The sequence below is a fragment of the Myotis nattereri genome, assembly GCF_964212035.1.
Source record: "Myotis nattereri genome assembly, chromosome: 9".
Classification (NCBI taxonomy): Eukaryota; Metazoa; Chordata; class Mammalia; order Chiroptera; family Vespertilionidae; genus Myotis; species Myotis nattereri.
Genome location: NC_138084.1, coordinates 81,437,470 through 81,452,931, shown reverse-complemented (window position 1 = coordinate 81,452,931; position 15,462 = coordinate 81,437,470). Strand labels below are relative to the sequence as shown.

At 42.1% G+C, this 15,462-nt stretch overlaps 1 protein-coding gene across 1 annotated transcript in view; it reads right to left on the bottom strand.

Moving 5' to 3' along the window:
• Positions 1 to 2,144: 2,144 nt before the first annotated feature.
• Positions 2,145 to 15,462, bottom strand: part of ARCN1 (archain 1) — a 32,048-nt gene continuing 18,730 nt past the window's right edge. The window contains exons 6-10 of the mRNA XM_081098554.1: positions 13,395 to 13,560; positions 10,501 to 10,648; positions 10,096 to 10,204; positions 6,640 to 6,844; positions 2,145 to 4,092 (exon numbers count right to left, since the gene is read on the bottom strand). Of these exons, the coding sequence (XP_080954680.1) occupies positions 4,003 to 4,092; positions 6,640 to 6,844; positions 10,096 to 10,204; positions 10,501 to 10,648; positions 13,395 to 13,560 (718 nt within the window). The 3' untranslated portion in view covers positions 2,145 to 4,002. The remainder of the gene's footprint in view (positions 4,093 to 6,639; positions 6,845 to 10,095; positions 10,205 to 10,500; positions 10,649 to 13,394; positions 13,561 to 15,462) is intronic.

Genomic DNA, 15,462 nt, shown 5'->3' with positions numbered 1-15,462 from the left:
TCAAACCTTTTCAGCAGCTGCAAGGAGCTCTCTACTCAGCTTGTCCTCGGAATTGCACAGCCCACTTCAACCTGAGGCTACATCCAAGCAGGGTGGGAAATTTGGGTCGGACAGAAACTGGTCTTGCCTACCTCCGTGGCTCCTGTAAGTTAGGACCTTCCTAACAAGCATGCATTTGGGAAAAAGAATGGGGAACAAGAGCTATTTCCATTTCCCTCATTGTCTGGAATTGGGAATGCCTTTTTCAAACAGCCCCTCTTTGGTAATCAGTCTTACCGCACTGCACCTATGGAAGCTTTCCAGAACGGACTAAGCCCTCAATAACCATGTAGCCCCTGTGTAGGAAAAGCAAGGCCAAAAATTTCCTTTTAGGTGGGGGTAGTAGAAGCAACCCAAGATTCTAAAAACTGTCTGGTTGCTTATCTCTTGTGTTTGAGAGAGGGGCAACAGCTTCCTTTAGAAAGGGAGTCTTCCCCTGGCCGGGTGGCTCAGTTAGTTGGAGCAATGTCCAATCCTAATATATAAAAAGCCAGGGCTGTCATGACCTAAATGACCAGACAGACAACCAAACAGCAGGCTAGGGTCCTGGCCAGCACGGTGGGAGGTGGGGCGCCTCCTAACACGACTGCTGGGCCTCTAGTGAATGAATAAGTGGAACAACAAACTATCTCGCTAAAAAAATAATAAATCAATTTTTAAAAAAGGTAGTCTTTTCCCTAAAGGCTTGCCTCCGCATCACTAACTCCCCAGGGTAAATGAAACTGACACTTGTAGAGATGCTGTCTGCCCTTGGGTGAGAGCAATGCGCAGAAATCGGCCTCCTTGTGGACCTGCCAGACCGAAAGCTCTACAGCTGCAAATATATTCCCCAAAGCGAGCAGGGGAAAGGGTTGCAGCGAAAGAGGTGCAGACTAAAGGGAGTGGATTCTGAATGTTTGCTTTCTTCTACAGCCTGTAAGACAAGCTCTGTTCCTCAGCGGCCCTGAGACCCATGTGGAGTTATCACTAGTTATCGTTAACACTTGTCTACCTTAGAAAAAGTCTGTGTAGGTAATTACAGACATTGCTCCTAGTTGGAATTTATTATATTCTAACTAGAAACAATGTCTGTAATTACCTTTTGGGTGGGGACTTTTTGTATTTTCTCGTCTTCCTCCAATGCGGCTGCAAAAGGTGGACTTTTAAGAAACGCTATTCTATCTCAACCCTGGAAATCTCTCAGATCATAACCCCATGAACAATTTCAAATCAATGGAGGACAAAGTTTCCCATGAGATGCACAAGCCAATAGATTTAGGGTTTGAAACTACTGTGAGCAACTGAGTAACAGATCTATTTAAAAAGAAACTCCTGACCACATGGAGGCGTGCCCTCACCTCCTCTGTAGAATTAAACCAGGGGGAACCACAAGCCTCCTCCATTAGGCATCATGCTCAGACCCAATTACTGTGCCAGTCGCCCTCACAGGAGGCCAAAAAGTGCGCTCCTGCCATGGAGGGACTGACTGCCAGGCAGGGTATGGCATGGGTTTGGTATGCTTCGTTTCATTGGGTTAAAGTTACAATCTCAGAGCCAAGCCACATTTCAGCAACATTAGACCAGATACTTTCTAAGGGGAAAGAATTCAGAATCTTGGCTTTCACCATTAAGATAAAACCTTTTTCATTCCACTTACTGTTCATTAGAATAATTTGCCTCCCAATGTACTGATGTTCGTTTTTAAGTTAAGTAAGCTTCTTCAGAGGGAATTATCAACACCGCCCAAGGTGTTCACCTCTCACCCCTGCTACTTCTTACCAGTCTACTGGGGAGGGGAAGGCTTCACATATCACGAACCTTTATCTTTACAGATGAAGCCTCAGTTTCCTTATTCTACAACTGCCGAAAGAATTAAGACCAAAAGTCCATGAGTAGTATTATATTCATTCAAAAGCAACTCAAGTGCAGGAGATGCGGGTGCAAGGTGGAGAGGGTTAATGGGGGGAGGGGACATCTGTAATACTTTCAACAATAAGTTAAAAGGCAATTAATACTCTCGGAGAGTATTCCTCTTAAAAATATATACATCATTAATTTTTAATCTTAGATCCCATTACATTATCCTGAATCCACAAGCAGACACCAAAGCATAAGAGTCTAACAAATTCATTTTATAATACTATTTATTTGATTAAAGAATTTGCCTTTTCTGTGTACACTGGAATGTTATATTCCCTATGTATTTTACAGGGTTACAAAACATCTCTCATTTTAAATAATACCCCAAAAGTAATTTCAGAAAAAGTTTTTGTAAAACTAAACTTGACTTTAAAAAAATCATATGGACAAGCAACTCTCAAACAAAACTAGATTAATAAGATTTGCCTATTTAACTACATGACAAATTTCTTGTCCCAGGCCCTTTCCTAAAAACAAAAAAACACACAAACAAGAAAACCCAGGTGGAAACCAAGCTGGAGATAAGGTTCTTCCCTGCTGCGGTCAGGGGAAAGGGAAAGGCCAGATGTTTCTTTGGCAAACAACTCCATCCATGACCATTGGTGAGTGACTGCTTTGCTTCAAGTACAGCACACTCTTCGCCTCCGAGTGGGTGTGGTGCTCTCACCAGCGGACAGTGCAGAGTCATCCAGTCCCCTGCATCCTCCCGCCTGTGGCTGCCACCCCCAGCAGCTACACCAACCCTTCTGGGCGCAATACTGAGCTAAAGGCCACAGATGGGCTGGCTGGTGTAGTCCTCTCAATTGAAAAAGTAATGGGTAAGATGAGGCTAAGAAAAAACTACTACATGATGACACTCACTGGCAAAGACTTGGAAGAGGAAATGGATGGATTTCAGAGACAGGGACAGACAGGCTGGTGAAAAAGGCTGGGCAGGCCAGAAGGTAGTGGGAGTAGATGCCAGCAACCTAACACATGCCAGTATAATCAGCTGCCTTTTGAAATGCTACAAACCTGGTGGCAATGCAGTCTCCTGGATAGTTTAGGGCCAATGGAATTGGCACAAGGACTCACTGAACCCACGCCTCCAAAATCATAACCTTGTCTCTGCTAGAAAAGAAAGGACTGATGACACAGACAACAGCCAGTAGGAAAGAGGTGGTGAATCGGAGGAATATGAATGGATTACAAAGACCATGAACTATTATGTTTTAGCTGAAGTACCCAAAATGGGGAGAATGGAAAGCCTTGGTAGCACCCAAAGCAGACATGTTGCCTGTGGGTGTGAAACCCCCAGCTGGACACAATCACTCTCCTCCCAGACGTCTTTTAGTGGGGCTAGTTGGCCATTTGAAACTGATTCTCAGCTGTCTTTAATAGTCACAGCACTTCTCTAAACTGCAGGGGCCAGCCTAAAAGGAAAACAACTTGTCAAAGGAGTGGAAGAATAAATGGATATAGAAAAAGAACATGAGATACCCTCATCTTTTAACTTCTAAACTCCAAACACCTTAAACAATTCACCTGTATAATCTAAAAATCAAGACTGGATTAGATCAACTTGGTCTAGGAGTACCCAATAAATACAACACTTATATACAGATGATCCCAGTGCTTGAATGTATAGAAAGAAAAAAACTGAAGGTAAAGAAAAGGAGTATGAAAGATTAAAATTTTCTGCAGAGAAAACTTTTAAAAAACAAGTATGAAATATAACTACCTATACTTAGGGATAAAATAAAGGAGCAGCCTAGGCCCAGCAGAGGTGCTGGTTGAACAGGGGGCATTCTCTGGAGCTTGCTTTCCTGCTGGCCAGTAAAATCTGCCAAAGAAATTAGCAGCCTTTCCCTTTCTGTTTGTGTCATTTCTTTGCCCAAGAATGTGTCTGTGACATGAAACACTGAGGGTGAGTTGAGGGTCCTTGAGCGCCGAGAACCGTGCATTATACTAGAAAAAAAGGGTCTCCAATGGCTTGTAGATTTGGAAAAAAAAAATTCTTCAGCCACTGTTGGCTTCTTCTTTATTAATTTGAAAGTTTTCCTTTTCGGTTTCCTCTTCTTGGTATTACAGGATTTCGTACTTATCCACCAGAAAAGTGGTCTCTGTGGAAAACCTTACTGGGCTGTTCCCATCCACCTGGGTCACTTTGGTTACCTAGGAAAACAAACAAAGAGTAAGGTAAGCAGGAAGAGGAGTCTCCAAGGTGCTAACTGAATTCTCAGTTACAACAGATCACATTTCCTCCAAGCAGTACGAAAAGTGACTCAGAAGTGCCAAGAAACACACTTCACATCTGCAGCTTACAGCATCACTCTTCCCCATCAACATGCTCAACCTGGCCCGACCGGCGTGGCTCAGTGGTTGAGCGTCAAGCTATGAACCAGGAGGTCACAGTTTGATTCCCAATCAGGGCACATGTGGGCTCGATCCCCAGTGTGGTTGTGCAGGAGGCAGCCGATCAATGATTCGCTCTCATCGTTCATGTTTCTACTTCTCTCTCTCTCTCCCTTCCTCTCTGAAATCAAGAGTGGCCACTGCCCAGACCCTGCCACATAAAATCTATGAAGTTCATAGACATTCTATCAGGATGCTCAATTAACATTTGACCCCAAATGAAATAATGTAACTCTTCAAAATTATTTCTTTGATTTGCTTTCAAAAATCTAACTAAGCTGGCTCTATCATACTTATTTTCTAGATATAGGTGGATCTTCCAAATGAGACAGACTTTTCTTTTTAGTGATAAAAAATGTCTAGTTTAATGAATTACCTGTAACAACGGTGCCTATAATGGCACCAACATAATACTTGAACTAGATATATATATAAAAGCCTAAGCAACCGGAATGGCCGGTCACTACAATGCACACTGACCACCAGGGGGCAGACACTCAATGCAGGAGCTGCCCCCTGGTCGTCAATGTGCTCCCACAGCCAACCTCCCCCAGCTGGCCAACCTCCCATGGTCCCTCCCCCCGGGCTGGCCTCCGAGCTGGGACGGGAAACCAGGGGTGGGTGGTGGCAGATGTGGCCCCTTCCCCAGGGGGGACCAAGGGCCAGCTCCCTCCTCGGGGCCAGCGGCCAACCTCCCACGCCCCGTCCCTCCCCCTTGTCAGCAGGCCCTGATCCACAGTGGCGGCACGACAGTGTGGGAAGGGGGGGGGGAGGATCATGCAGTGGTGAGGCGCCAATGATGACAGCATTGGCGTCCAGCCCAGCTACCATCACCTCCTCTCCAGCCCAGCCCTGATCGACCTGGCCCCGATCGGCCCTGATCGCTTGGTCAGGCCTAGGGACTCCACCCGTGCATGGATTTTGTGCACTGGGCCTCTAGTTGATTTATATTTTCTAATGAGGTTTTGAGAGGCCTATTATTCTGTCCTACTCTTCAAATGGTCCCAAACAGGAAAATGTACCCATTTCTATCTAATGTCTTGGGTTCAACAATGTGCTCCCAATACTGAGGTACTTATGCCAATAACTGAGAGGGGAGAGGGAACTGCTCTTGGAATCATTCAACAGAGGAAATTATAACTTCCTGAGCTCTTACAGGAGAGACAGAGACCATCTGGGAAGATAAGATAGTGCCAGAATAATAAGCAAATCAATGAGTCAGAGGGGAACACGATAATATAAACTGGGTCCCTGTAATGCAAATTCAAAAAATGGAGGAACAATGAGTTAAAAACAACTCAAAAGAACAGTTCACAAATTTCTATTGCTTTGCCTACCTAAAAGACAAGATCTGCAACAGAACTGGCTCATGATAATAAAGGGAAGTTGTGACATAAAAAATCCAAAAACTGTATCCATTTGTATTATAGAATCACTTTTAGTAATTTTGTCTTCTAAACAAAAAACTTTTTCATTCCTTGGGTTCAAACCAAATTACAATACAAAGGCATTATAAAATCATGTTGGGTGTTTTGAAAAGTAGATTTTAAGCCCAGCTAACGTGGCTCAGTTATGAACTATGAACCAGGAGGTCACAGTTCAATTCCCAGTCAGGACACACGCTCGGGGTTGTGGGCTCATTCCCCAGTGTGGGGCGTGCAGGAGGCAGCCAATCAATGATTCTCTCTCATCACTGATGTTTCTATCTCTCTTTGCCTTCCTCTCTGAAATCAATAAAAATATACTTAAAAAAAAAAAAGATTTAAAAATATATGAATTAGCCCTAACCGGTTTGGCTCAATGGATAGAGCGTTGGCCTGCAGACTTAAAAGGTCCCAGGTTCGATTCCGGTCAAGGGCATGTACCTTGGTTGCAGGCCCATCCCCAGTGGGGGATGTGCAGGAGGCAGCTGATCGATGTTTCTCTCTCATCGATGTTTCTAACTCTCTATCCCTCTCCCTTCCTCTCTGTAAAAAATCAATAAAATATATATTTTAAAAAAATAAAATAAAAAATAAAAATATATGAATTATGTAAAAAATAGGCAACGAAGAGATATAAATCTTGCACAACCCACAATTTTTAAATATGTATTTATATTCAATGTCTTTACTTTGTCTGATCTAGAGAGGAAAACTGAGGTAAAGGAGATGAGAAATCTGGCCAAGGTCATACAAGGAGTCAGCAATGGAATGGGCCAGGGACACCAGCTTTTCTGATGTTCTGCTCTGACCATGAAGCCATGCTACATATATGGCATCTGTCTTACCACTTTCCCCATATAGGCTCTCCAGTAAAATGGGGTACCTGTATGTTACAGTAATTTTTTTTGGAGATGAAGGAGACTTGAACAGGAAAGAAGTCATTGGGCTGCCCAGCAATGCTGAACTCAAGGCTGCCACTCTTATTTTTGGCATCAATCACTGGTAGGCACCACTCCAAGGTATTTCGTCGACTGTCGTGTCGATACTCGCCATCAAGCTCACCAATAACCGGTGCGCCAACACCAGATCTGTCATGAGAAACATCCATGTCAAGTTAGTTGTCCAGAGCTGGAAGAACTCTGCCAAGGAAAACCAGTCCCAAATTTGATTATGCTCCTCAAATTCTACCCACTTTTATAAGACCAGTTGTGAAAAGACCATTTTGTGCCAGAAAAAATTAGGTTCCCTAATAACTTCAAGAATCAAAAGTCCTGGCACCCAGGCTCTTGTTCATTCCCTTTGTAGATCCAGGTATATGCAACCACAGGTAATTGGCAAATATGCCTGTGGGCTGCTGCAACATGTGGACTAGATGTGAAGCTAACAGGGGATGACACTGACAAATGTATGAAGTGGGATGTATTTCTAACAAATCTGCACCAATGGTTTGTTGCTGTGTCAAGAAGGAATTTTAATAAAGGCAGCTCTCTGTACAGGTGACAATGGGGAAAGAACAGGTTGGTAATAGTGGGGGGGAACTTTAAACACCATTATGTAGTTGTTTAGAATGGAGTGAACCTTTGAGAGAATGTTTTCAAAATATTTTAGAATGTTTCCAAACTTACTGTAATTGAAGCCAGTGACTTATTTGATTTACAATCCGGTAAGTGGACTTTGGCTGTTAAGTGAAAGACGATTGCCCCCTGACAACATTTGAATGGATGGGAGAAAGACTACACAGTTATCTAATCTGCAGAAGAGCTAGTTAGAATGTACTTTGCATCCCCACACATGCTGACAGGCAGCGTCGCCTACCCCTACACATTCTAAATTTACCATCTTTTAACTCACTAGGGACAGTCAATGCTTGTATTAGGGACAGGGTAAATAACAGAGACAAAGAAAACTTTAGGGGTAATATGACACAATGAACTCCTCCCTATCAATTTTATGGCCCCAGGTGTATATATGGTCTTCTCTTTGCTCTGTTCCAATTCCGATACTGATTTCTAACTGGATCAGTTCTAGACAATAGGGTAAAATGTTGTTTAAGGGTCTCTGTTGGAGACTATTGAAAACTTGAGCTAAGACACAGGAAACCACCATAACCACAATTATAGGGTAGATGGAGAGGACTAAAAATAGTCTAGTAAAGTAAGTCCTAACAAAACAAATCCCACACCTGTTACCCATGCCCAAGACCTACAATGGTTCAAGGCAGCCATCTATTGTTCTGAAAGAATAACCAAACTGTGAAGAATAAGATGGTTACCCAATTAAAGGAGATACTGGTAATAAAGCATATTTTTAAAAATGGAAATAAGAATGACTAAAACCAGACCTCGCCATGTAAAGGCCTGAATTATCAAAAAGGGAACAAAACTAAGTACCATTTTCTCTGCAACAATAACAAAGCAAAAAAAGCAAAGCAAAAAAAAAACAACCAAAAGAACAATAACAAAGCAATACAACAGTGAAGATGCACTAAAAATACATTCACTGGGTGCTCATGGGGGCAGGGGGCTGAGAGGTAGAGGACAGAGCTGGGACTCACTGGTAAAGCAGTAAGAGTATACACTCACTGGACATGCCGGGGAGGAGATGAACCTACAGTAGGTCATTTAAGCGCACAAGAACAACTTCTGGGGATGATGGACATTTTCATTAGCTTAACTGTTGTGATGGTTTCACAGGTATATACATGTCAAAACTTAATAAACTATACAATTTAAATATGTGTAGTGTATCTACATGTCAATCAGACCTCAATAAAGCTGTTAAGAAATTTACTGAAATCAACATAGACTTGGTTTTAGAGTAAGAATCAATAGCTCCCTTGAAAACACTCTCATCTTTAGCTGGAAGTTTAGAGAGCAAAATGAAAAAGAAAAATTCAGTCTTAGAACTAAATTTCTTTCTTTCTTTTTTTTAAATATATTTTATTGATTTTTTTTTTTACAGAGAGGAAGGGAGAGGGATAGAGAGTAAGAAACATTGATGAGAGAGAAACATCAATCAGCTGCCTCCTGCACACTCCCCACTGGGGATGTGCCCGCAACCAAGGTACATGCCCTTGACTGGAATTGAACCTGGGACCTTTGAGTCCACAGGCAGATGCTCTATCCACTGAGCCAAACAGGTTAGGGCTAAATTTCTTTCTTTCTTTTTTTTTTTTAAAGAACTTTATTTTTTTTTTAATATATTTTATTGATTTTTCACAGAGAGGAATGGATAGAGATAGAGAGGTAGAAATGTTGATGAGAGAGAAACACTGATCAGCTGCCTCCTGCACATCTCCCACTGGGGATGTGCCCGCAACCCAGGTACATGCCCTTGACCGGAATCGAACCTGGGACCTTTCAGTCCACAGGCTGACGCTCTATCCACTGAGCCAAACCAGCTTTGGCTAAATTTCTTTAAGAGCTACAAAACAGCCCTGGCTGGTTTGGCTCAGTGGATAGAGCGTCAGTTTGTGGACTGAAGGGTCCCGGGTTCGATTCTGGTCAGGGCACATGCCTGGGTTGTGGGCTCGATCCCCAGTAGGGGGTGTGTAGGTTGCAGCCAATCAATGATTCCTTCTCATCACTGATGTTTCTATCTCTTCCTTCTTTTCCCTTCCTCTCTGAAATCAATAAAAATATATTAAAAAAAAAAAAAAAAAGAGTTACAAAACAGAACAGAAAGCACGCAGTGGCTAATCCTGGAATCTTCATTACAACCCGAACAAATTGAAAGAGCGCTAGCACGGCAACCGGCTATTTGCATGGTTTGGTTTTCAAGTTAGCAGCTCCACACGCCTTTGAAAATGCACAGCCCAGTGCTCGCTTCGGCAGCACATATGCTAGAAATTGGAACGATACAGAGGGTAGCATGGCCCTGCGCAAGGATGACACAAATTCGTGAAGCGTTCCACATTAAAAAAAACACACAAATAAAATAAAGTGTACAGCTCAATGCATTGTGACAAAGGTCTGTAACCTTGTAAGCACCGTCACAATCAAGTCTTAAAGCATTTCTTTCCATCATCCCCCAAAGTTCCTTGTGCCCCTTTGCAGGCAAATGCCTTCTTCTAAAAAACACAAACAAACAAACAAACAAACACCTTCTTCTTTACCCCGATTTCTGTCCCAAGAGTATTTATTACCTTTCAGAATGTCACATAAATGAAGCCATACAGCATGCAGCCTTTTTTATATCTGGCTTCTTTCACAACTGGTCTTATGAAGAAGCAAGTATCTTAGAATGACCAGCCAGCTAACTGTTGCTTCCAAAACAAGTTCCAAAAGACTAGCTCTATAAGCCCAATATAGGAAATAATTATGTGGGGGACACCACTTACGGGAGTGGGATGGTAATAACCACATCATTCAATTCTAAGTTATCTTCTTGTAGCTCGTATTCTATGTTGACATCACAGCCATTTCCACTCTCGGAAGGCCAGCAATTAACTGAGGAGAGAACAGAGCAGGCATACTAGGACATTAAAAAACGGTAGAGAAAAGTTCAGATGGCAAATCAAAGCTAACAGCTGTGGACCTTAAACATCTGAATGTAAACTATTTAAATAACAGTTTTGACATTAAAGCCACTAAAAAAAATAAAGCTAATGACTAAAAAAACACAGTGCAGCAGGTCATTTTCTCAAAAAGGGTTTTGTTACAACAATGGAGAAAAGAGTGTAAGCCAGGGCTATTTCTAGTTCTCAATGCAGACGAACTTAGTGGGACTAGCCAGAAGCACTTACTTGTCAGTGGAATAAAGGACTCCTCCGTGGTTTGTAGTCTCCACTTTAGCACCCCTACATCACTATTGACTGGAAACGACTTCTCTGGATTCTTCAAGCCAATTAGAGATTCTGAGGTGAAAAGTTTTTTATCTACATTTGGATGGGTCTGAAATGAAAAGTGAGAGTTTCTGAGGCTTAGAGATAAGACAAAATAAATTTCCTCTGACCTTCCATGGCTCATAATAGAAACATCTTAAATAGGGTGCCTAAAACATTCCAATTCTTTTTTATTTTTGTAAAAAATATTTCCCTTGCCCTAACCCAGCCATGGGCAAACTATGGCCCGTGGGCCGGATCCGGCCCATTTGAAATAAATAAAACTAAAAAAAAAAAAAAAAAGACTGTACCCTTTTATGTAATGATGTTTACTTTGAATTTATATTAGTTCACACAAACACTCCATCCATGCTTTTGTTCCGGCCCTCCGGTCCAGTTTAAGAACCCACTGTGGCCCTCGAGTCAAAAAGTTTGCCCACCCCTGCCCTAACCGGTTTGGCTCAGTGGATAGAGTGTTGGCCTGTGGACTCAAGGGTCCCAGGTTCAATTCCGGTCAAGGGCATGTACCTTGGTTGCGGACACAACCCCAGTGGGGAGTGTGCAGGGGGCAGCTGATCGATGTTTCGCTCTCATCGATGTTTCTAACTCTCTATCCCTCTCCCTTCCTCTCTGTAAAAAAATCAATAAAAATATATTTTTAAAATTAAAAAAAAATATTTCCCTTTATTGCTTTTTAGAGAGAGAGGAAGGGAGAGGAGAGAAATAGAAACTTCAGTGAGAGAGAAACATCATCGATCGGCTGCCTCCTGCATTCCCTCCCACCCCGCAATGGGGATTGAGCCCACAGCCAAGGCATGTGCCCCAACCAGGAATCGAAACAGCGACCTCTTGGTCCATGGGTCAACGCTCAACCGCTGAGCCACACCAGCCAGACCAATTCTTTCTTTTCTTTTTAAAATATATTTGTATTGATTTTACAGAGAGGAAGTAAGAGGGACAGAGTTAGAAACATCCACAAGAGAAACATCGATGAGTTGCCTCCTGCACGCCCCCCTACTGGGGATCAAGTCTGAAACCAATGTACATGCCCTTGACCAGAATTGAACCCAGGACCTTTCAGTCCTCTGGCAGACGCTCTATCCACTGAGCGAAACTGGTCAGGGCTCCTTTTGATTTTAAAGAAAGATTTCACTTCCTTAAAGATTTTTAAGATTTAAGACATTTTAAAAATATTTTTTAAAAAAGTGATTTCAACTCTAAGCCATTTTATTTGTAACTAAACAAGTTAATTTTGTAATTGAGGAAGTCCTTTCCAAAAATACTTCACAGGGAGCAGCCTCATGGTGGGGTAAGCTTGCCAAGTAAAAGACTAAGGCTTGTCCTGGCTGGTGTGGCTCAGTTGGTTGGGCATCAGCCCCTTTGCACTCAAAGGTCCAAGGTTAGATTCCTGGTCAGGGCACATGCCCAGGTTGTAGCTCAATCCCTAGTAGGAGCCATGCAGGAGGCAGCCGATCAATGTTTCTCTCGCACTGATATTTATTTCTCTCTCTCTCTCTCTCCCTAAAATCAATAAAATATATTAAAAAACAAACATACAAACAAAACTAAGGGTCACACGTTGATCAGCTGCCTGGGTCACATAGCAGTCCTGGCTTTATACTAAAGAGGCAAGAGAGGAAAAAGCTCCGTGAAAAGTTTAGTTGAAATCTTGCCCAGAGCACTAAACTCAGGCCAAGTAAGATGGTCTAATCTTTTAAAAAGAAGTCATACCCCTGGCTGGTTTGGCTCAGTGGATAGAGCATCGGCCTGTGGCCCAAAGGGTCTGGGTTTGATTCTGGTCAAAAGCACGTACCTTGGTTGTAGGCTCATCCCTGGCCCAAGCCCAGATGGGGCTCATGCAGGAGGCAACCAATTAACGTGTCTCTCTCACATCGAGGCTTATCTCTATCTTTCCCTCTCTCTTCCACTCCCCCAAAAAATCAAAGGAAAAATATCCTCAGGTATGATTAACAACAACAAAATAAAATAAAAAGAAGTCGTATTAGGAGAAAAAAGGAAAAATAACTTTTGGGTAACAACCTACATCATTTTAAGAGCCAGCAAAACTGGTGTCAAATAATAGAAGCACTACTTCAGAACACGAAGTTGACAAAAACACATCCTTCCCCGAAGAATACATTCTTGTGATAAGAGATATAAAATCAACCATCTAAAGAAAGCCTGACAAGAACAACTGTAATAATATAAAGGACATCACATACCCATTCAGGTAGGTGGGAAACGCACATTTATTTCATAAGGATTTTATGCCATTAGACACTGCCCTTCAGATAACAAGCATTGGTAGTTAAAACAGGGCAGAAAGAGTAAATTTGGTATCATAATCTGTTTTAATAAAATACTTCCTTATTAAGTTCAAAGACTTTTTTAAAAAAAAAAACTGTATTTCAAGTAATATCCTAAATAATTTTATTCTTTACATAACAGTAACAGATAAGTGTCTCTCTGCACCTTTGTTAGTATGAAGCCATTTATTAGATTTTACTTTTTATTAGATTTTAAAATGACTTTCCATTCAATTCCAACATTAAAAGGCCATTTTAACACAGCTGCTGTAAAAAAATAAAACAGAGCTGCTGTCAATCACAAACGGCTTGAGAAGAGATATATTGCCTCAAGGCACCCACTATATGCAACAAATTAACTTCTTACCTATGCATCTAGAATGGCACTAGTTATACAACTGTAATAATTTTCTGTGTTCTGTGGTTCATATGAGGAACTCCAGTTGGCACGACTGTGTTAAGTATTCAAACAGAAGTCTTAATACTCCCTTATCAGAAGTCTCTACACACCTGAAGCTGCACCCCTTTCTTATCTTCGTTTTCCACATGAAGACGAATTCGGCCAAATTTATCATCCGAGATCCTAAGCATGATCATGCCATGCAACTCCATATTCTGTAATCCTCCATCCCGTCCACAGGTGAGTGTGATTTTTTCTTCAATCTTCATGTGCACACTACAAGGAAAAATAATAAATTTGTTCAAGAAGGTTGTGGGTGATTAGCCATCCACAACTTATTTTAAGGTGCTGCTGCTATACAGGGTGGGGGAAAAGCAGGCCTACAGCTGTGAGAACACAAATCAGTTAATTCTTATATTATTTATTTATTTTTAAATATATTTTTATTGATTTCAGCGAGGAAGGGAGAGGGAGAGATAGATAGAAACATCAATGATGAGAGAGAATTGGCTGCCTCCTGCACTCCCCATTCTGGAGATCAAGCCCGCAACCTGGGCATGTGCCCTGACTGGGAATCAAACTGTGACCTCCCGGTTCATGGGTCGACACTCAACCACTGAGCTACACCGGCTGGGCAATTATTTATTAACTAGAGGCTCGGTGCACAAAAATTTGTGCACTGGGGGGGAGGGGGTGTCCCTCAGCCCGGCCTGTGCCTCTCACAGTCTGGGACCCATTGGGAGATGTCCACCTGCTGGCTTAGTCCCGCTCCCTGGGGAATTGGGCCTAAGCTGGCAGTCAGACATCCCTCTGGCAGCCCGGGAGCCCTCGGGGGATGTCCACTTGCCAGCGGGGACCAGGCTTAAGCTGCAGTCAGACATCCTTAACGCTGTTGAGGAGGCGGGAGAGGCTCCCGCCACCACCGCTGTACTGGCAGCCATCAGCCTGGCTTGTGGCTGAGCAGAGCTCCCCCTGTGGGAGCACACTGACCACCAGTGGGCAGCTCCTGCACTGAGTGTCTGCCCCCTGGTGGTCAGTGTGTTTCATAGTGACCAGTCATTCCCAGTCTTTCTGCTGTTAGGGTCAGTTTGCATATTACCCTTCCATTATAGAGGATTATTGTATTATTTTCCATACAACAATCTGTAAACTTACTTTTGCCCTGCCCTATATGTATCAAAAATTAAAGCATTATACCCTCAATTCAGCAATTCTTATCCTACATTTAAATTCTTACCCATGCAAACAATACAGTAAGTTATTCACAAAAAAATGCAGGTTTGGAAACAATTCAAATGCCCATCAATAGGGCAGCGCTTAAATACATAACCACAAAAATAAGTATTAGGCAGTTGTGAAAAAAAGCGGATGACCACTTAAAAAGCTTCTATTTTAAAATAATTTTTAAAAAAGAAAAAAATAATTTCAAATATTAAAAAATTAAAATTATACCAGGAATACATGTATAGTCATTTTATCCATGATTAACATCTTACCCCATTTGTTTTATCGTTTGCATACTCTCTCTCCATAAATACTGTATATTTGATTTTTTCCTATGAACCAGTTAGAGGCAGATATTATACATCATGGCCTTTCCCCCTACATACTTAAGAGTACATTTTTTAAGACTATGGATATTCTTTTACATAACCTTTGTACTGTTATTAACTTCACACATTTATACTGATACAATACTTTTACCTAATGAACTATCTATATGCCAATTTAGTCCTAATTGACCTAATGATGTCCTTTAAGTAGTAGTACAAGATCCAGTTTATGGTAAGGCAATGCATTTCAATGTCGTCTCTGGAGCTTCAAATTAAGGAAATTCTTGTCTCCAAATAATCAAGTGAAAAAAGCAACTGGAAAATGTCTTGTACGCTATCACTTACATATAAAAAGGAGAAAACAGACTATACACAGTATTTTTATTCAGCTATATATAGTCTATTCTCCTCAGAAAGATAACACACAAAAAAATAGATAAGCCCTAGCTGGTTTGGCTCAGTGGATAGAGCGTCTGCTTGCGGACTGAAGGGTCCTGGGTTTGATTCAGGTCTAGGGCACATGCCCGGGTTGCGGGGTCCTCCGGTGGGGGGCATGCAGTAGGGTATGTGCCTTGACAGAGAATTGAACCTCGATTCATAGGTCGAAGCTCAACCACTGAGCCAC